Below are 22,672 nucleotides of genomic sequence, written 5' to 3'. Positions count from 1 at the left end.
TCCGATTCTGTGTCTCCCTCTCTCTCTGCCCCTCCCCCGTTCATGCTCCGTCTCTCTCTGTCCCAAAAATAAATAAACGTTGAAAAAAAAAATTAAAAAAAAAAAAAAAAAGAGTGGTTCTGACCTAGAAACTAAATGAAATAACCGAACAGTTAAACTTAGGAAAGTGCCTGACTCAATACTGTATGTAGTTATTATTTTGAGCAAAAACCCTTGGCTTTTTAACATGTGCAGTAATTTTGAGTAAAATACTCCTACTTCCTTGGGCCTTCTGAAACAATGAAAGGGGCTAGCAGTTCCTATAACTGCCTCAATGAGACCACGTTTGGGAACCTTCGAACCAAAGGCCATGTGAGGGTTCCACAATTCCACGCCTCTTTCCTTCAGCAACCTACCAGTTAACGGTGTTATAAAGGAGACCAAACCGACGCGACAGGTTTTCTAGAAGGGTCCAGCACCTGTGGTGGCTCCTAAACCAGGCTCATTTTAGGCTTTTTCCGCACACACAGGTCTTGACCTTACAGAGCGCAAGTCACGGGTTGGGCGGTCCAACAACTACAAGAGTGTCCCTACGTTGCCAGGGCAACGTGACGTCACGGCGTAATCTCACGTGCCCATAGGCAAGAAGCCCACAGAGCTCAACGCGCAGGCGCCTCGTGGGAGCCAATGGGTGCGGTCCCATAGCTGGCGCCGCTCGGCCCCTCCCTTTTCCGATCGAATTCGGGGGCGGGGCGGCGGCGGGAGTGCGCCCGTCTCTCCCGGGCAAGCGGGCGGTTTTCGGTGACTTAGTGCTTGGGCTCCCCGTTTCGTAGGTTACGCACACAATCACTCCCCAGGGGGCCGCCCGGAGCCCGCCCAGGCAGCTGCGCCATCTCATGCCTGGGCACCCCTGAGGCGGGGGTCGCGATGGTGCGGGGCAGGGGCTCGACGAGGAGCTGACCAGGGGCTGAGAAGAGTCGGGGCCACGCACGAAGCCCTTCCCTTACCCGCGGTCGGGCTCTGGGGCTCCGGCCCGCCGATTTCCAGCCATCAGGGTCACGCCACTCCCTGGACGCCCTGAACTCCGTGCCCCCCAAGCCCCGGGCCCCCTGCGGGAATGTTCAAAAATGAGTACCAGGTAACCCGAAACGACTCTCCAACCTGTGTATAGTATTTTCCTCTAGGGTGAGGTAGTTCGCATTCGGGGTGAGGGCAAAGATCCCTCCCCATTCCCCCATAACTGGGTCTTTTTCTGGGTGCGGAGGAAGTACTGGGTGAGTGTGGTCTTCACTCCAAAAGAAAAAAGAAGAAGGCAGCCAAGGTTTGGGCATGTGATTTGGCTTTTGTTCAGTCGTCAGCTCAAGTTCTTTTCAAGCTGTATGGATTGCCCGTGACTTATTAAAATGCAGATCTTAAACCCCCAACCAGACCTCCTAGACCGGAATCTAAAGGGCAGGGCCCATAAATCTTGAGTTTTACCAAGTGCCTCTCACTATTGATACACACTGGTATCTCACGTAATATAAGTAAAATATATTGCTATAAAAAAGCATATGCCCACTGTGGGAAACTTGTAAAATCAGAGAAAGCGGAAGGAAGAGGGGAGGAGTATTTTTCGAGGTACAAGGAGCTTTCTTTAAAAAGGGAGGGAAAAAACTGCCTCAGATTTAAAATTTTTTTTGATATATGACCTAATTCCAGAAGTTATAGTAATTTATAGTAATTAGTTCCTACACACAGTTTGCACATGATACTGGCTAAGTAAGAGATTAAGTGTCTTAATGTGACTGTGTTAAAACTAAGAAGCCAAAATATCTTTATATTATTGGGAATAATTAAAAGCTGGAAATTCTTTACAAAAATCAGACGGATTTGCTCATCTGCTGCTTATAATTAAAACAGACTATAAAAGAAAAGCATATTTAGTCTTCATTTCAGATTCTCAATTTCTTGCAATTAACTCTTCCTCAGAGATAATCATCTTAATTCTATTCTTTGATAATTAAAGCTTATGGATATTCAGTTATGTGTTCAGTATTTTTACATAAGCATGGCCCTCCATATTCTCAGGTTTACAATAGGGAGCACATGTCTATAGAAATGATTCTCTGTTTTCCTTGTACAGATTTTATAGATTTCCAAATTATATTAAATATCTGCAAAGATCTAGGAATGCTCAGAATAAGAATTGTCTCCCGTCCCTCACTCTTTCCCAAGCTTTTTTATTGACCAGTGCCAATATATTCAATTCGCCCTTTTTTTGAATAATTATTGCTGACACTATTGAGCCCTTGCTATGTACAAGGTATTGTGCTTTATGGTCTATTTACTATCTCGTGTAATCCAACAACCCATTTTACAGATGGAGAATCAAGACGTTAAATAGCTCTCAAGGTTGGACATTTAATAAATGCCAAAGCTAGTGTTGGAGCTCTGGTCGGTATGACTGAAAAGCTTGTAGCCACAGATAATTTATCAGAATTTATTAGCCTGGCTCTAGAGTTGAGTTAAACCTTTTAGTCAGACATGACTAGAATGTTTTGTAAGCATGATTTATACATGGCATGTAAAGGAACCCCACACTGAGAGACTGTAGGGTTTGTATAACATAATTTAATGTATATTGTGCTTTAAAAAAAATTCCTTAAACCATTTCTCCAAGGTGACCCAAATCAGAATGGTTGTGGCTTAAGTACAATCAGGGTATAATGTAGGAGTTATAACAGGGGTAATGTTTCTTCCCAGATCTACTCAACAGACAGATGCCTGGAACAGCGGTTATAGACTCTGTGGTGGGTGTTATTTCCTCCTTAGCACTGCCTTTCACTATAATTTAAACATGTTTAATGTTTTTGTTTTCTAGGGAGGTGCATTTGTTGAAATCTTTAGTGCTCAGGGCAAAAATCCTGGAGCAAAATGGAAGATCCTTGGCAGTCCCTCTGTGATTTGGAAAGTAAGTGCTGGAAGCTAGAGCCACCTAAATCCTGGAATGAAATGAGAATGAAGGTTATAACAAAAGGGACTTGATAAGGTTTCAGAACTGTATTTACTGGTTCATTCATGATGCTGTTGGCTGCAGCTCTCCCAGAAACCACTCCTCAGTCCTTTAAGGCTTTGGCACAGGGCTCATAACCCTTCTCTGTAAGCCAAGTCCTGTTGCTGTTTCAGGTCACTTCAGTGTTTGTGAGGAAAATCTCTCCAAACCTTGTGCTTCCCAATTTCTTGATTTCTTCACTTAACAATCTCTTGGGCTCTGTGTCAGCCCCCACTGCTACTGTCACGCCCTGGACCTTATCACTGCAAACTGCAGGGCCTCTGAAATCGGTAAGACATTGAGACATGCCCCTCTGCCCCCGAGCTTCAGTTCTTAAGGCTGTTTGCTCAGTTACTCACTGTATTTGTTCTTCAATCTAATTGAGACCTTTAGGCCACTGGCCTTTCTACTTCCCCTGTGCTTAGTTTTATTTAGGCTTGTACGTTCTCTGTTTTCACTTCCTTTACTCTCTAGCCCAGAATCCACAGTCTGTAATTTCAGTCACTTCCTGGGCAAAACCTTGAATGCCCTTGCTTTTTGTTCTTTCATAGTGCTTGCCTAACGAAGGCCAACCGTCTCGGAATCCCCAGTCATTTATCTTTTCTGAGCTGGTTTTGGGGCTCCTCAATAACTTTGGAGAAAATATCTATAGCCTCTTAGATTAATATTCCTATAAATTCAACGTGAACAGCCTGGAAAGTTCTCTTTTTATGTTCTCTTAGTCTTTAAAATGATTATTATTATGTTTAATGTGTATTTATTTTTGAGAAAGACACAGAGCACAAGCAGGGGAAGGGCAGAGAGAGAGGGAGACATGGAATCCGAAGCAGGCTCCAGGCTCTTAGCTGTCAGCACAGAGTCTGATGCAGGGCTCGAACCCACAGACCCCGAGATCCATGACCTGAGCCGAAGTCAGATGCTCAACCAACTGAGCCACACAGGCGCCCGTAAAATGATTATTTCTTCATTATCTTCAGGGTTTCAACCACCAATTCTCCCTACCCCCTACTTCCGAACCTATAACCAGGACAGGCCCTCTTCAATGACTCACCAGAAGACCTCACACCCCATTTCACAGGGCAAACTGATACCATCAGATTGAAACTGTCTCAGCTTGCTGCCACCAGATCTAAAAACCTATATCCGTCCTTATCCTTTTCTCTTTCTCTTCTCTCCTATACAACTAAAGAGAAGAATATCTTTTTGCGGGCCCTGTTCTATGGAAAACTCTTTAAAGCTACTGTTAACTGAGTGCTTACTGTTTGCCAAGTCCAGCATTAAGCACGTTATATGTATCTATACAGTAGTCTTGTGAGATAGGTACTTTATGCCAATTTTCTGGATGCTAAAACTGAGGCCATAGAGAGAGTAAGCAACTTGCTTAAAATCCTACAGCTCTGAACTGTGAATGAGAGTTAAAAGATGCTCTGATGGTATAGAGCAGGGAGTGTAGGAAAGACTTCCCCAAGGAAATGACATTGGATCTCTGAGAGCTAACTATATACTGTGTGGGGCTGGTAGAGAGAAGAGTGTTTCAAGTAAAGGGAAAAGCACATACCAATTCCTTGTGCAGGAGAGAGCTTAGAATTTTTAAGAGATTGCAAGAAGGCCACTAAGGCCAGGATTGAAAAAGAGAGAGAGAGAGAGAGAGAGAGAGAGAGAGAAAGATTGAGGTTTGAAAAACTGAGAGAGAGAGAGAGAGAGAGAGAGAGAGAAAGATTGAGGTTTGAAAAACTGGGCAGCGACCAGACCACGTGGCAGGTTATGGACTGTGTTGATGATTTGGGTAAGCTGTTGAAAGGTTTTAAGTATATACCTAACTTGTGTATAGATGGAATAAATAATACACTCAGTCTATGTGTGTTCATTTCAAATACGTGAGAGATGCTGTTGTGATGGATACAATACAGATTTATTTTAATGTTATTTAATTCTTAGCAGCCATTAGTTACAATGCATTTCTTAACACATACAGAATGGAAGATTGGTAGGATCTGTGAAATATTATAACAGGTATTTATACTCAGATTTCGAATTTGCTTCAAAAAAATAGAAAAAAATTTCTATTCCCACTTTAAGTCATGTAAATTGGACTGTCACGTATAAGGAGGCTTTTTATTTTCAGGTTTTGTTTTGTTTATGTTTCTCCTACATTAGATTTTTTTTAAGTTACCTTAATTGTTAACACTTTACTTTGTACTGATTTTAAGTAGGTGATACATAGAACTTCACATTAGGGCACTAGTAAAATAAGGCAATAATTAATTCTGTATGAGCCATGGCCAGGCACCAAGGAACTTATGGACTGGATACAGTTTAGGTTAGATGATTTTTTTTAATGTTTATTTATTTTTGAGAGACAGCACAAGTGGGTGAGGAGCAGAGAGAGAGGGAGACACAGAATCTGAAGCAGGCTCCAGGCTCTGAGCTGTCAGCACAGAGCCTGACACAGGGTTCAAACTCGTGAAACACAAGATGGTGACCTGAGCCGAAATCTGACACTTAACCGACTGAGCCACCCAGGCACCCGTAGATGATTTTTTTGTACTGTAACACAGAGTGATGTTCAGCCTGTGCCATTAGAAATACATAAATAAAGTGAGAGGAAGAGTAAGCTCTGGAAACTAAATTAGTAGTGGGAATCCCTGAAACTGGGGAACTTCTTACAGTTTGGGAGGAAGAGTTTCTTGATACAAGAGGATTTTTCAAGTGACATAGTGTGGCTTCTGTACTCCAGTTCCCAGCACATTTCAGGGTGAAAGTATCATCAAGGCCTGAGCCTACTTTTAAGTCATTTGAATCTGGGACTTTTTTTTCTGTGGGTTTACAGCTCCAATTTTATAATAGAAGCCAAATACCATTGTTTATATTTTTGTTCTACAGGAGTTTGATAAAGAAGCTAAAAGCTTTGTGTTTGTCCTGGAAGGGAGCAGCCAAACAAACAAAATCCAGTTACCAAAGGAGAATAAGCAAATCCGTAAGTAAGATTTTTAATATTAGAGCTTAACATTTGATTCTTAAAGTTATACTTTTAGGTCTACTACACAGGCATTAGTTTGATTTTTACTGGCATCTGTTTACTTAAAGTGATAGGCTTGTTTTTAATTTAGGAAGTAACCTTTGCCAGGCTTTATATAATATGTATTGAATATATATAAACATTATATAAATACATATATTCTGTTTCAATGTTAGTTTGAAATCTGGAAGTGTTTTTAAGAAGATTTAGAAGATTATTTGATAGCCATTGATTATCATAGTACTGATAGTTATTGAGTAATTAGTATGTGCCTATGATTTCCCTAGCATTTCACATTTATTAACTCTCTTAATCCTGACAGTGGTTCTTTTGCAATGAACACACTGAGGTTGGCTCCTCATCAAGAAATCAGAGAGTTAAGGGTAAGCTTTGAAATAAACCCAGGAGTTCTAAATGATAGGAATGAATTCATGAGAAAAAGTTGTGTAAGAAACTATAGAAGGCATTAGTTAATGACACATCAACTTGTAATACCATTAGGAATATTAATATTTAATATGTTTAGATATAAATGTGTTTCAACAAAAGCCCAAAGAGTAGATTTTCAATTCTTACATTGGAAATTCGGATCAGCATTTTAAAGCAGAAGGAACCTTGAGAGATCACCTGAATTTACAATCAGAAGCCCAGTTATTGGCAGAACCAAGGTTAAAATTCAGGACTCTATCACCTATCAAATTGGGCTTTGAGTAAACTGATGGCAATGTAAGAAATAGAGTTTTTCAAAATGATTAATCAGATTTTCATCAACTTTATGCTATGTATTTATTAACTATAGATTTCAGGTGGTTTATTAAGTATAAGCAGCCAGTTATTTTTTTATGTTAATCATTTACTTATCTGTTCCTTTATCAATTAAGAACATTGATTGAGGGGCACTTGGATGGCCCAGTCAGTTGAATGTCCAGCTGTTGATTTTGGCTTAGGTCTTAATCCCAGGGTCATGGGATCAAGTGCCCCTGTCTGGCTCCACGCTGAGCATGGAGCCTGCTTATGATTCTTTCTTCTCTCCCTCTTCCCTTCTCCCCTACTTGCACTCTCTCTCTCAAAAAAAAAAAAAAAAAAAAGTTATGAGAAGATCTGTTCTTGGTACTGGATTTTCTCCTTTTGATTTAGCTTCGCAAACTTTCACAGGCTCTGCTTTAGCTACCACTTCAAGCTACTGCAAGTATATTTTAGATTTCTAACACATAAACCAAATCATAGAAATTATAGATGGAAGGTGATTAATTTTAAAATGGTTTGCCAGTGTTTCTTTCTAAAATAAGAAACAGAACCTGAAAGAGAAGGGATAATCTTTTTGAAATAATTTTAATTAATTTGCTACCATTTTAAAATTATGATTTCCTGGGGCGCCTGGGTGGCGCAGTCGGTTAGGCGTCCGACCTCGGCCAGGTCACGATCTCGCGGTCCGTGAGTTCGAGCCCCGCGTCGGGCTCTGGGCTGATGGCTCGGAGCCTGGAGCCTGTTTCCGATTCTGTGTCTCCCTCTCTCTCTGCCCCTCCCCCGTTCATGCTCTGTCTCTCTCTGTCCCAAAAATAAATAAAAACGTTGAAAAAAAAATTAAAAAAAACCAGGAACTATGAGGAAATCATAATTAAAAAAAAATTTTTTTTTCAACGTTTTTATTTATTTTTGGGACAGAGAGAGACAGAGCATGAACGGGGGAGGGGCAGAGAGAGAGGGAGACACAGAATCGGAAACAGGCTCCAGGCTCCGAGCCATCAGCCCAGAGCCCGACGCGGGGCTCGAACTCACGGACCGCGAGATCGTGACCTGGCCGAGGTCGGACGCCTAACCGACTGCGCCACCCAGGCGCCCCCCTGTTTTTTTTTAAACAGTAGAGTTTTTTTTTTTAATTATTTCCTCAAAAATGTATATGCTTATAAATGAGGTGAACTAAGTAAGGTGAGCCAGAGAAATATGCCTGAAACTGTAGGTTATTTTTACTACAGGAGACATGGTCCATCTCTTTTTTAAGGATATTGACTTTGTGAGATGGATATATCTGACTTGCAGGAACATGACTTTGTTCTAAACCAAGGTCTCTTGTTGGCCTATACTTCTGTGTAATGCCCTTAGCATCTATGCACATAATCATGTTATCAATAAAATCAAATCACTTCTGGTAACCTTTCTCAGTTGGATCTGAGAAAGATTTCTCCTCTACCAGAGGCTCAGTGACTAAAGACAAGCTCCCTTTACCTACATTTATGTAAGTTTTTTTTTTTTAGAAATAAAACAAATTTAACGTGTTATAATTGCTTTTTAAAAGGAAAAATGATAGTTTTAATTGGAAGAAACAAGACTCTTTTAATGTATTTCTTGTACAATGCCCTGCAATTAAAAATTACTCTGGCTCTTCTGTAGCATGTGTGGTACTATAACAAATGGAACAGTTTACAGAGTCTGCCTTGTACTAATGCCTTTAAGATTAATTATTTGTAATTTTTGATAACGGAACTTTATAGCTATTTTTACTAGTATAAAATGACCTTCTAAGTGAAGCTGTTGTTAAACTTAAATGGTGTGTCTTGAATGGAGAATTAGCTTTCAATTAACATTTCTAAATTTAATTCAGTTACCATTAAACACTCCTATTTTAAGAGTAAACATCCACTTTATTTATGCAAACTTGACATTATGTACCCCATATGTATTTCCTACTATATTAGGTACTTAGGAAAAAAGTTTAATGACGAAAGTAAGTATGTTTAACTTTTCATTATTTTCATTTTTTTGAGAGACAGCACATGTGAGGGAGTGGTAGCAGAGGAGGGGCAGAGGAAGAGGGAGAGAGAGAGTCTTAAGCTCCACGCCCAATGCGGAGCCCAAAGTGGGACTCAATCTCATGACCATAAGATCATAACCTGAGCCAAAATCAAGAGTCGGACTCTTAACTGACCGAGCCACCCAGACGCCCCTAACTTTTCATTTTAAGTAATGATATTTCTGAATTATATTTGAGCATCTCTGAATGCCAGAATTTTGCTTGTTTTTTACTTAACATCTTATCAAATAAAGGAAAATGTGATATTAATGATCAGATTATACACTTCTCCAGTGCACGAATCTTGCACCATCTCTTCGTACGCCTGACTTAGCATATCATATATAGTTGGTGCTTGTTAAGTTTGTTAAATAGTCCACATTAAGAAACTGTAACAATTTGGGTGATAATTTCTGATTATAGCCAGTTCACCTTCCTAACCAGACTTAAGTAAATGATTAACTAAATAAATAATTCCATGCTACTCTTCATCCTGGATCACGCTATGGAGCTGCCCCATGAGAAGCAGCTCTGTCACATGCGGACATGTGGATGGTCTGTCCCAGGACTTATCATTTGGATGGTCTGTCCCAGGACTTTCTGTTTAAGGCTTTTGTTTGAAATTACTGTTTTCTTTGCCAGTGGCATCTGGATCCAATGGTGTGTCTTTTGGGATCAGCATCCCTGAAGCCTTGTGTTTATCTGAGTTTCAGCTGCTCTGGAGGATGAGGTCATCTTTATGAGGTTTCCCCCAGGCCTCCCCCCAACTCCCATTTTGGTATTCTTTCTAAAATAAATGTCATTATGACTTGCTCTGTTTAAAACCCTTCAGTGGCCTTGACCTCACCACTCTACTGAGAATGCTCTTGTCAAGGTCACTAGTGATCTCTCTATTCCTGAATCCAGTGGCTCATTCTCAGCCCTCATCTTGCTTAACATATCAACAGCATTTGATAAAGTTGACACCCTTTTCTTCACTCGTCTTCCAGGATGCCCATCCTCCTAGTTCCCTTTCTACTTCACTCGTCTTCCTTTTTAGTTTCCTTTCATGGTTCTTCCTCTTCTCCTCAACCCAGCTTAATGTTGCAGTGCCTGTGGACCTGACCCTTTACCCTCTTTCTGCATTTCCTCCCTTGGTTATCGGTGCTAGTCTCATGGTTTTAAATGCCATCTCTGTCTTACTCCAGCTTACGTTTATTTCCAAATCAGACTTCCCTCTCAAACTCCAGACTTGTAGTTTCAGTTGCTAGTATGACATTTCTACTTGGACTGCTTAACCCTAGAAATTACTCGTACTGCTGTAGACAGCCACATCTCAGTTGTTAGCAACTTGTCTTTTCAGTGGCTCAAAAAAACTTATGTCAGTCCAATTTTTCTTTTCTTCATTCCTTCCATCAGGAAGATCTTGTTGGTTCTATCTTTAACTTAGTTTTAGAGTCTACTACTTCTTGTCCCCGCCAATGCTACCGTTACTTCATGCTTGAAATGTCTCATGCAGCTGTCTTCTCATTGGTCTCCCTGTATTTTTTTACTTTCCTCCCTACAGTTTGTTGTCAATTTCACAGCTAGAGCAGTACTTTGAACTATAAGGCTCTCCTTTCCTGAAAATGCCCCATCTCTCTTGGTTAAAAACCGAAGATTGTAGGACCTTGCAGTATTTGGTGCCCTCTTAGCTCTCTGACCTTACCTCCAATTACTCTTTCTGTTGTTAATTCTGCTGCAACCATACAGGTCTCCCTGCTGTTTTCAGACATAGCCTGCTGCCCTGTCACCTTAGCACCTATGCATAAGCTGGTAATCCTCTGCCTAGAGCTTTCTTTTGCCAAATAGCTGCATGGCTCACCCTTTCCCCTCCTTTAGGCCTTTATTAAAACGTCATCTTCTCCAAGCTCCTGGGGGGGCTCAGTCAGTTAAGCATCCAACTTGGGCTCAGGTCATGATCTCACCATTTGAGTCCAAGCCCCACATTGGGCTCTTTGCTGACAGCTCAGAGCCTGGAGCCTGCTTCAGATTCTGTGTCTCCCTCTCTCTGTGTGCCCCTCCCCCATTCATGTGCACGTGTACGTGTGCGCGCGTGCGCTCTCTCTCTCTCTCTCAAAAAAAAAAAAAACATTTAAAAAAAAAAGTCATCCCAGTGAGAGACCCATCTGCCCTGTAATTTATATCCCTTCCACACACTGTTGATCCCTTTTACCTTTCTCTACTTTTTCCCATAGTACTTTCACCATTTAACATGCTGTTTGTTTCTTAAGGTTGTTTTTTTTTACCAATTGTTTTTCTCACCATTGCCAAAAAGCAAACACCCCCAGCACAGAAATTCAGTGTGTTTTGTTCACCTACAATAGTGCCCAACACATAGTAGACATTCAATAAATCTGTGTGGGATAAATTAATGAATGGATGAGTGGCTTCCCATTGATTTTGGGATGACCTGTATCCTTTGGATGGCCTTCATGGTCCTGAAAGATTGAGATCCTAGCTATTTGCCAGAATTACCTTCTGCTTCTTTTCCCTTTCTGACTCTCCTACCAGCCCTTTAGGTCTTTCAATCCATCCATTATACCATGGTTTCTTTCATCACATGATGGAGTATTCCCTCTCCCTGTAATATGTGTTCCTTCATCTGCCTTGCCCACTCAACCCCTGCTTATTCTTTTCAGCTGAATTCCAATGTTATTTCTGCCAGAGAACCTTCACTCATCATCCTCTTTCCTCCAACGACCCAGGATTATATGCTTTCATTGCACCCTGATCTTCTTCCTGGAACTAGAATAGAAGTTCCAAGAGAGCAGAGACCGTGGCTGTCTTAGTCACTACAAAAATGTCCACATCGAGTCTGGCATGTAGTAGATGCTTAATAAATCTTTATTGAATGATAGATCTAATTTAATCCATACAGATAATCCTGTGAGGTACAGATCTAATTTATTAACCCAGTTTTACACACGAAAGTGAAAGAGCCCAGAAAGGTTTTCTGATTTGCCCGAGGAATATGGAATGCCCAGTAACAGAGGCATAGCCGTTTACCATCTTCTGGGTTGAAGTAGAAGAGTGGACTTTAGCAGGCTGTTTGTGCTGGGACTACGCTGGGAACCAGGAAATAGCTTCAGCTGTGACTTAGCAGGACATATGGAAAGGATTACCTTGCGGTGTTCTAGTCCCAAACTCTTGGACGGTAAAACAAACACTCGTGAAGTATGTGTTCGGCATCTAACTGTTACTGGCTGTGAGGGAACAGCTATAAAACCCACTGCTTAAAAAACGAATGGTGTACTGGGGCACCTGGGTGGCTCAGTTGGTTGAGCATCCAACTTCGGCTTAGGTCGTGATCTCGCAGTCTGTGAGTTCAAGCCCTGCATTGGGCTGTATGCTGATGGCTCGGGGCCTGGAGCCTGCTTCTGATTCTGTGTCTCCTTCTCTCTCTGCCCCTCCCCCGCTCATGCTCTTGCTCTCTCTCTCTCTCTCTCTCTCTCTGTCTCTCTGTCGAAAATAAATAAACATTAAAAAAAATTTAAAAAATGAATGGTGTTTTACCAGTTAAATGCATTTGAAAATATTCAAAGGAAAAAAGGACCTGAGCCCTTAAAAATAGAGGTAATTAATTTCAGCAGAAAACAGATTAGAAAACTGCAGAAACCTGTGTATTTCAGTAAAAAACTAGATTTTTATGAATTTTTATATACTCGGGCATTTTTGGACTACTAGTAGTTCACATTCAGCATTAGTTAGAGTGATTTTCAATATAAGGTAGACATGAAGAGTCAGTTTAAATTTACTAGGCCACTGGAAAAAAAAATTACTAGGGAGTTTATTTAGCATTTCTGACACACAGGATCAGTGTATGTCAAATGTTATTAAAGTACTTTTTACTTTGTCAGATCATCACCATATGGTGTTGTCATACTTCTTTTAATCTTAGAAGTGAAGCCTTTTGGAAACTAGGGCTTCTATATGTGAGAAAGTAGAATTACAAAGCTTTCTTTTTTTAAGAGCAAGTGTCTTTCAGATCTAAAAATGTTCATAGGAAAATGCCCTATATGTGGAGCTCCTTGTGTTTGAAGAGAACAGTGCTGATTCAGTGAGATGTGGGACACAACTTAGGGACCTTTGTGAAGACTGATTTCATTTATCCAGGTGCTCTCTCAGCTCTACATACAGAGGCCGTTGTGCAATAGAAAAATCAGTGGAAGATGCAAGAGAGAGATTAATTAATGATGGTTTATTCAAGTTGGCCTCGTTTTTGGTGTCTCACATTGGTTTTGTAGTCCAGAACTCAGGTTGCCTCGCTGACTTTTTCCATAAATTTAGTAAAATCCTGTTCCTAGAGAATTTTCAAAGGTCAGAGCCTGTTACTCCCTAATGCCATTGTATTGCTAGTCTATGGATGGCTCTCTGGAGCAGTTTATAAGCTTGACATTATAAGTAAAAGTTATCCTTGAATGTCTGATTTAAAAAGTAGTAAGCAGACTTGACCTAATATGTTTGTTTTTTAGAAACTAAATTTCAGGGAAAATGTAGAAACTCTAAGTTGTTCAGGAATGTTGCAAAACAGTTCACTGAAGGAATTTCTAAACAAGAAGGTATATATAGACTATCCAAGCATGTATTGTTACTTTAAAATACTTACATTTGTTAAGCCTCCTAAGTCAGAATAAATAGAAAATAATGTGCATCTTAGACCAGTTGTCTCTTCAAGCATTGCCCTATACTATTAGATTTGTAGGACAGGTTCACAGATAAGTGAAAACATTTCCATTTCCTAACGAAGTCCCACATGAGGAAAAAAGTTCCTAAAAGGGATGTTTTAGGAGGAAGTGATTCTAAAACATCCATTAGGAGCGTCGTAATTGAGAGATCAAGCAAAGGTTCAAAACCTAAGAGAAAAGGAATTAAGTGAGTAGGTCTGAAGAGGTAATATAAAATCAATTGGTTTTTCAAACAGTTGTACACTTCAGCTGTCAAAAGTGCCGTAGGGGTTGGCTTTTCTTCATATATTTTTAATTCAGATGAAGCTGGTGATGGAGAATAAAAGCAGTTTGCAGTTTGTGAGCTTTGAATTAATTAAAAGTATGTTAAATTAACAAAAGGTATTATAAATGAAACTACATTCCTCCATCCATCTCACTGTAGACACATTTAAAACCATATGAACTAGATATGGCTCATCAAACCTTCAGTTGTACTTGTCATAATTAGAATTGTTTTTCTTGATCTATTGTTTTTTATTAAGTTGTTTAGTACAGTTAAAACTGTCAGTGGATAAAAATAATTGCCACACGCTTTTATGGCTGCCTTGATGGGAATCTGTAGTTTAATTTTATATGTTTCTGTTGAATGCAGTCCTCTGTGTACATTCTCTTGCAACTTAATAAAAATAGTAAATAAAAAATTACTATTTTTTAATTTTTCATAAAAATTTCACCCTACAGATGGGACTTTAAAAGGCAACATTTGTTGTTAGAGTTTCGTTTGATTTTCATCAACTTTTTTGCTTTTATAATGAGGCTGTAACTCCTGGGTAGTGTTATTACAGGTCTGTATTACTGAAACGTTAAAAGCTTCAGATTGTTGAATGTGTGTGGTTGTGTGTGTTTATATGCACATATAAATGGTTGGGACATATTAATGTATATTTTTCCTCTCTCATTCTAGTTGGACTGATCCAGAGGTTTCTTGTACTTCAGATTTACATACCCTTGGGACAAGACTTCTCCACTGAATTGCTGTAAGATATACAGAACTTCTTTCAATGTTTTATGTGTATTAGACATTTGATCAATTGAACCAGTATGGACAGTCATTAATTACAAGTGGCAGTTTTTGCATTAAAGAGCAGTGACTTACCAAGCCGACATGAAGTAATTAAACTAATTTAATCGTATTTCTCAGCTATCTCTATAGTCTGTCATTTCCCAAGGGGAAAAAAGCAAATTTCATCTGTTTAAGAAAATATCAAAGGACTATGGATTTGACAATAAACAACCTCTAACATGAAGAAAAAAATAATTTATAAGTTTGAACTTTTGGTTCAAATGAGGGATAACTTTGTACTCTATGCTATTGAAAACTATGTTTGGATTACAATGGATTGAAATACCTCATTTTAAAGTTATTTACTTAATGTGGCTCAAGCAGTTGAGCATCTTGATCTTGACTCTTGATTTTGGCTTAGGTCATGATCTCATGGTTTGTGAGTTTGAGCCCCACGTTGGGCTCTGCACTGATAGTTCGGACCCTGCTTGGGATTCTCTCTCTCTCTCCCCTTCTCTCTCTGCCCCTCCTGCATGTGCACACATGTGCTCTCTGTCTCTCTCTCAAAATAAATACATAAACTTAAAAAAAAAGTAGTTATTTAGTCTAGAAATATTGGCCCTCAGTGTTGCTATATGAATGGCTTGGAATATATTTTATTTTATTATTTTTAAAAAATGTTTTGTTTATTTTTGAGAGAAAGAGAGAGAGATAGAGAGCTGGGGAGGGAGTCCCAAGCAGGTTCCATGCTGTCAGTGCAGTGCCCAACATGGGGCTTGATCTCAGGAACCGTGAGATCATGACCTGATCCAAAATCAAGAGTCAGGTGTTTAACCGACTGAGCTACCCGTGCTCTGGAATATATTTGTTTTAAATAGCCTTGCTATGAACAGATTGTTTTAGGAAAAATGAGAATATACAACTTTAATTCACTTGAGCTGTCTGTGGTCTGAGATGATTGTGAGAATGGAAATAATGCATTGATTTATGTACTCATATAGCATGGAATATTCCTTACAATTTCACTAACAAATTTGCACATTTGTTAAAACTTTAGACTTAAGGTATGGTATTTTCTCATTTCTCTTTGTAATTAATAGCTGTCCAGTACCTAAGTTTAGTCTTTTATTTTACCTGCTGGAATAAATAACTTTTCCTACTAATGAAGGTAATTCTGTACTAGTTATATTGGTGCAAGCGCAGAGGAAAGAAGAGCTTTCTTAATAAAATGAGAATAACATAAATTTCAGGTTATTCTTTTCTCTTTGTTTATGCGAAGTACATTATTAGTGATTTGTGCATATGTTGGAAAAATATGAATTTTAGGTAATAATAGACAGTCTTGTTTTCTTGAAAGACAAAGGACAGATGGAACAATTTTTTGCCTTCGTTTTATTCAACTTTAAACCTCAGTAAATATCTAAGATTTTCTATTGTCCTCTGCCATGATTACCATAATTCTTTAAAATAGTTCTTATAGTAACAGGACCAAAAATTTATTTGATGCTCTTATGTATCTTTCCCTGGTTCTGCAGAAAAAGCATTTTCAAGACTCTCTAAAGGCATTCTAAAGGTACAGAGTACCATATAAAGCTTTATTTCCAGTGTAAGGGAAAGTGGTTTCCTACCAAATGGAAGGAGGCAAACTATATTTTATTTTTAAGCTTATTAAGTTTCTTATATAGAAATCCAGTGCAGTGCCTTTTTTTCTTCTGATCTCTACCACCGGTGCTTTTAGATTCTTAGGAAGCAGCAGTGGAGGCACTGGTGGTTGGTCTTCTGATCAAAGCTGTGTAAGACTCTTGGCTTGACCTTGGAGCAGAATCTTCTGCTGATGAGCATTCTTTTTCTATGCAAAATTAAGCTTTATTTGTGTCCTCAAATACTTGAGCTTATCACCCTAGCCTAGGCAATATTCTGTTTTAGGCCTAGGCAATACACTGTTTTAACTAAGTTGATAATAACTAAAGCTTCAATTATTGAGAAATTGACAAGTATGTCAGGTTTAACTTAAGTCACAGCAAGAGAGCAGCTGCTGTGAATAGCCTATCACTTTGTTACCCTGTTATTTTTTTTTTCCAAAATTTTTTAATGTTTATTTTTGAGATCCAGAGAGAGCACAGGTGGGGTGGGGCAGATAGTGAAGTAGGTTCCAGGCTCTGAGCTGTCAGCACAGGACCCGACACGGGGCTCAAACTCACGAACCATGAATTACACGAGCCGAAGTCAGACACCCAACTGACTGAGCCACCCTGGCGCCTCTGTTACCCTATTATTAATGAATGCTCTTGGCTTATGTAAGGATAGGGAAACATTTGGTGGAATTAATTATTAGACTTTGAGTTCATTTGACTGTAGTCATAGATTGTTTTGTTCTCATACCCACATGGACAAACAAGTATTTGGATTTTTCAAATGGCTTTAGTTTTTTGTTTTTTGTTTTTTTTTAAGTTTATTTTTGAGAGAAAAGCATGCATGCATGCGTGCGCATGGAAGAGGGGCACAGAGAGAGGCAGGTAGAGGATCTGAAGCAGGCTCTGCACTGATAGCAGAGAGCCTGATGTGGGGCTTGAACTCACGAACTGTGAGATCATGTCCTGAGCCAACATTTAACTGACTGAGTCACCCAGGCGCCCTTCAAATGGCTTTAGTTATAGTTTTAGCAAAATAAATGTCTTATGGACAAAGGTCAAAATTATCAAATAATATGGGGAAGACATTCTGTGTCCTGACCTTGTGAATTTATCAGATTATAAGGAAATGTATTAACTCTGCATTTGAATTTGTTGCTAATAGGTAATCAAAATATTTTGCCATTTTAGGAAGTAATGACAGAGACCATATTTTTACAAGAAAGAAGGTAGAATAACGAGTTGAGATTGTCTTTGTAACTACAGCATTTTTTTTTCTTAAATGAAAGGACTTTTTTCAGCGCCCTTTGTGTTTTACGGTGTTTCTAGCAGCATAGCTCCAGGCTATTTTAAATAATACATTTCTCTAACAAGCTTGGAAAGCCATATAGCAGAAAGATATCTGGCTTCTGAAATTTTCCGTTGTCAGAATGGGAGAGGCATTTTGTTTCACAAAGACACGTTTACACATCAAGAGGTTTTTGTAAGTGGAGTCTTGCCAGCTGGATTATGAATGCAATCATCATTTCTTCCGCATCTTCCCATGTCTCTCACGTCCACTAGATGATTGTACTGCTCAGGGGGAGGTCACGCATCTGTGGGATAGTGGATGCCTTAGAACCAGCAGCGGCTCTGCTTGAGGAACCACTCATTCAGTCAGTCCACACGTCACCGAATTCCTATTCCTGTCATGCAGTGTGTTTTGCATGGAGTGGTGGGGTTTGGAGGGGGGGGGCGGTATACATCAAACCTGTACACTTTCCAACTCTCGCTTCTACCCTCCTAGTCCCAAACTGCCATCACGCCACCCCTCATCTGCTGTTGAGCATTCCAGTGGATATACCAGATTCTTCTCCTGTCTTTTTTCATTTTAATCTCCACATTGCAGCTAGAGTGTGCTTTCTACTTTTGGGATGAGCACTGGGTGTTGTATGGAAACCAATTTGACAATAAATTTCATATATTGAAAAAAAAAATAGAGTGTACTTTCTAAAAACCACGCGGAATTCCCATTGTACTGAGAATCAACTCTCAAGTTCTTGATAGTCCTGTGTGCTCTGGTCTCTCACCTTTCCCTTCTCATCTCGTCCCTGTCTGCCCTGCGCTCACATTTGTCCACCAAACTGGCTCATTTCCAGCCATACTGGCTTTGCCAGATGAAGTCTTTTCTTAGGCTTCTACACACAAGTGGTTCTTATCCCCATTTCTTCGCCTTGCTGACTCCTTGTCAGTCTTCTCATCTCAATTTATGCGCCCCTTCTTCAGAAAGGTCTTCTTGGATTTCACCCCACTAAATGAATTTCATCTTTTCTGCTCTTTTCTGGCACCCCATTCTTTTCCTTCTTTATAACTATACCAGTTTGTAATTCTGTACTTACTTGATTATCTGTCTTTTGGGGTAGATTTTGAGTTCCATGAGGACAGGGACCCTGTGTGTTCTACTCATCAGGATATGCCAGGACCTAACAATGCCTGGCACAAAAGCTCTGAAAGGTGGATGAGTGGGCACTGGGGACAAATGGATTGAAATGAATGAACAGGACCCAGTCTCTGTCCTCACAGCGTTTATTCTGAGGGCGAGAGATCAGTTAAAAGGCAATTGAAATACACCTTGATAAATGTTATGATGACATAACAGCGAGACCTGTAGGTAACATGTGATGTATTAGGTAGAAGTAAGAGCGTAGGCTTGGACCTGGACAGATCCAGTCCTGTTTTATCTCTGTGTGACTTTGGGCAAATTACTTAACTCTCCTCACCCATGGGATGAGAGTAATAATACCTACTACACTGGTGTGTCATAAGAATTAAATGAGAAAATTAACATAAAATAATAATGGCTTACATTTATTAAGTACTTGCTATATACCAGACATTGTCCAAACACTTTGTTTTAGCTGAAAGAATCCTCAGAACGAGCCTCTGTTATTGCCTGTGTTTTGAGGAAAGTGAAGTAAGTCCAGGATGGTTCATGAATTTGCCATAGGTCATAGACCTACTAACTCTTAGAGCTAGAATTCACACTTGGAGTTTAAATGTGGAATGTGTTTAAATATGTGCCCTGCACCACTATGCCATGCTGCCATACTTGAAAATACCATTATTTTTCTATCTAACTATACATGCATACATATGTAGTAGGGATATTTTATTTGAATCCTATATGAGACGAAAGGGGTAAGACTTCTACACCTTCTTTAGGGGCTTCCCGTAATACAGTGTTAGCATTAGAGTTTGGGGAAGGAAAAGTCTGCTGTTCTGAGAGGATCCTGTTTCTTCAGAGCTGCATAACCTGACCAGAGTTATCTAAGCATATTACATTTTGGGTATAGAGCAAAGGGAGTGTTTACTGTACTAACGCATAGTGTATTTAGCAATAAAATAACAGAATTCTCTCTTCTCTCTTGGTGTCAACCCACAAAATAAAATTCCCTCCCTTTTTAAAAATAAACTCTTCATTTTGACTTGCATATTTCTTAGCATTAGTTGCGGTTTTCATTTCCAAAGTATTTTAGTGCATCTCTAGCTCACTATTTGACCTGAAGTTAAATGATTTAATAAACAGCAGATTTTTAAGAATTCTTTCCTTTTGTGATCTTCCGTACATGGCAGTGGGAAGCCAGTGGTTCCCCTGTGTGGGTTGTTAGGTGTTTCAGAACCTGGGGGCAGACATCTGGTATGCTGGAGGAACACTATGAACCTGAGCTCTTGGAAGAGAACCAACTGCATCTTGAAATAGAAATCCATTTTGCTATATTTGATGCTGCCAATCACACTAAATGATTTTGGAATATTACATTTTTTGACAGGAATTGCATTCATTATACTGAATAGTGTTGAGATGCATTAATTCCTTTCTCCTGATTTTGTCATTATCTCGATGAATTCTGAGAGACATTTTATATTGTTAATGCCTCTAGTGAACTGACATTATTTTTCTCATTTTCACTCATCTCAACCAGGGCTTTTTCAGGATGTGGGATGAAAACACTATGAAGCTGGTGGTGGGTATCATGTGCTCTTTGGAGGCTGGGATGCTTAGCCTGTATAGGTCCTGGGAAATATTGCCAGAAGGGTTCACATGTTGAGCCTTTGGCTATTTGGAGTACTACTTTCATGTGGAATCTCACAAGGTAAATTCTTAAAAAAGAGAGACTTCTGAAAGGGCCCCTAGTCCTTTCAAATTTGAACTGATTTGTTGTGATCTCCACATTGCAATATTCTGAATTTGAAACTCTATCTGAATAGAATTTAATGATTTTAACCTAGAATTTGATCTAGGATTTGTGATGCTCATTCCAGAATTCTTCTTTTATCTTTTTGCTCTATCCCCTAGTTATATGCCTTTGGGTCAGGCTCTTAAATTCCATCTCAGTTTGCTCTTCAGTGTATGGTAATGTAAACTTCTTAATTTTATTGTAATTGTCAGAGTTAATCGGAGATTTTGGGGCTTTTTCTAAGAAATTTTAGGAGGTTTAGGTCCATGTGGATCTTAAAGCTTTCCATTTCTGTAAAAATGGAAAACTGAAACATACCCATCCTACAAAACAAAGCTTTAGCCTTAAGGTAATTTTATGAAAGTTTCCCCTACATCACCTTTCCTATTTTGTTGCTAGTGAGCCAGACAAAGAGGTCAGAAAAGAAGTTTGATAGAAGTTTCAGGTCCTTCGACTCTATTGAATTTTGCTCCTAATGCCTCTTCTTCAGGAGCATTGGAGACAGTAGACTCCTTTGAAACTGTATACCAAGTAAAAGGAATATGGCTTCACAGCTGCAGACCTGTTCTTTTCACACGTTATTAGTCTTCTTCAGACACTTTAAAGCCACCAGAGTCGAAAGAACAGCTAAATTTCATGTCTTTACATCAGAATGACATTGGTGAGAGCTTTTGAGATTGTGTCCATTTAACCAAGCACAACTCTTCTCATGGAAAATTTACTTTATGTTTTTGGTCATTTTGGCACCTTCCTTTAAAGAAAATAGTGGTTGCTGTGTAGCTTTTAAGTTATTTGTAAAAATGATGTTATCCAAGGACCAAGTATTGTATTATCCAATAAAATCCTTTATATCACTTAGTGAATACATGTCTAAACTGTGTGTTTAGAACCAGGCAAAAATGGCCAGGAGTTGCTCTTTTTTAAACTAGAAATATGGTGTACTAAAGTGGTCATGACATTGCGAGTTTGATTAACATTTTGAATGTATCTCATGGCTAATTCTGACTTCTATTTTTTTCTTTTTAAAATCATCAGTATTTAAATCTCATTATTTTAATTATGTCCAATTAAATGTGCTTGCATAATCAGTATATTTTGTTACATGCATCCGTAAAGAGAGCACTTTAAGATGTTTTGCATACTGACTTTCATAATATGTTAAATTTGCATGCTTTAAAATAGGTTTTGTGTAGAAGTTTTAGGTAACACGTGGTAGGTGTATAAATCAGATACTCTATTCTTTATCTCTTAAATGTCTTTTGAGAAATCTTTTCTTTCTGGTTCTTAGTTCAGTTCATTTTACTTCTCTAGATTATCTTGGCAGTACTCTTTAGCTAACCTAGATATATGCTGAAAGCTAAAACACAATACTAGCAAAGGAAAAATTGCATGTATGGAAATATTTGGAAGTGTCCTTACTCTGTAAAATCATAATAAGAGGCCATGCATTTGTTAAAGCACTGTGCAGATAAATTATTGCCCCAAACACCATCAGGGCATAAGTCAGAGTCCTGTCATGAGTTGTCTTGCAGGTTTGGGAGTCACTGGCTTTGCCGTGTGTTAGCTTGAAGACCCTGGGCAAGTTGCTGAGTCCTCTGTGTGTCACAGCCTCATCTGTACAATGGGGATGATATTTATACCTATTTATTGAGTAATTATGAGGATTGAGTTGGATAATGTCAAACGGTAACTGCATAATTTACAATTTTTTATGTCTCTAAATAAGAGTGCAGGGATATTTAATTTTTAGATTGTCCTTCTAAAACATTTTGAGACAAGTTGGGCATGTCTGTTTTCCCTGTGAAATCTTCATGGTACTCATCCCTGAAGAGAAATGGAAAAGTAGCTTTTCTTTGATCAAAGTCTGCTTGACTAGTGACTCATGCCAGTTCTCTATCTGGAAGAAAGTGATCAGCATAAACATGAAAAGACGTGACTCCCATCCATTGAGTATGGGTGTTAGCAATTTACTTAGAAGACAACTGTAGGAACTCCCGGCTTCAGAGTGTTGGTTTGAAGGGACTTACAGGTGACCGGGCCAAGCGTGGAATCACAGATAGAGAAGAAGGTTCGTCTGCGAAGAAACAGGCCCTGGGAAAAACAAAGCATATAAATTTCCAGCACTTAAGGTATAAGATTTAGGCCTTTGCTATTTACCAGTGCCTGTGTTCTCCTTCACTAGCAGGGATGATTAAAGACTACTCATAGCAAATCACATATCTTCCAGATGCTCTTCCTTCTTTGATATGG

General features: G+C 39.2%; 1 protein-coding gene across 9 annotated transcripts in view; it reads left to right on the top strand.

Moving 5' to 3' along the window:
* The first annotated feature begins 776 nt into the window (after positions 1-776).
* CFAP20DC (CFAP20 domain containing) overlaps positions 777-22,672 on the top strand; it is a 233,348-nt gene continuing 211,452 nt past the window's right edge. For all 9 annotated transcript variants that reach the window (XM_030307134.1, XM_030307130.1, XM_030307129.1 and 6 more), the window contains exons 1-4: positions 777-1,117; positions 2,843-2,932; positions 5,897-5,990; positions 14,476-14,548. In XM_030307134.1, coding sequence (XP_030162994.1) covers positions 1,097-1,117; positions 2,843-2,932; positions 5,897-5,990; positions 14,476-14,548 — 278 coding nt within the window. In that variant the 5' untranslated portion in view covers positions 777-1,096. The remainder of the gene's footprint in view (positions 1,118-2,842; positions 2,933-5,896; positions 5,991-14,475; positions 14,549-22,672) is intronic.

Source organism: Lynx canadensis, chromosome A2 (assembly GCF_007474595.2).
Source record: "Lynx canadensis isolate LIC74 chromosome A2, mLynCan4.pri.v2, whole genome shotgun sequence".
Taxonomy (NCBI): domain Eukaryota; kingdom Metazoa; phylum Chordata; class Mammalia; order Carnivora; family Felidae; genus Lynx; species Lynx canadensis.
The sequence above is the reverse complement of the archived record's forward strand: the minus strand, read 5'-3'. Positions and strand labels throughout refer to the sequence as shown.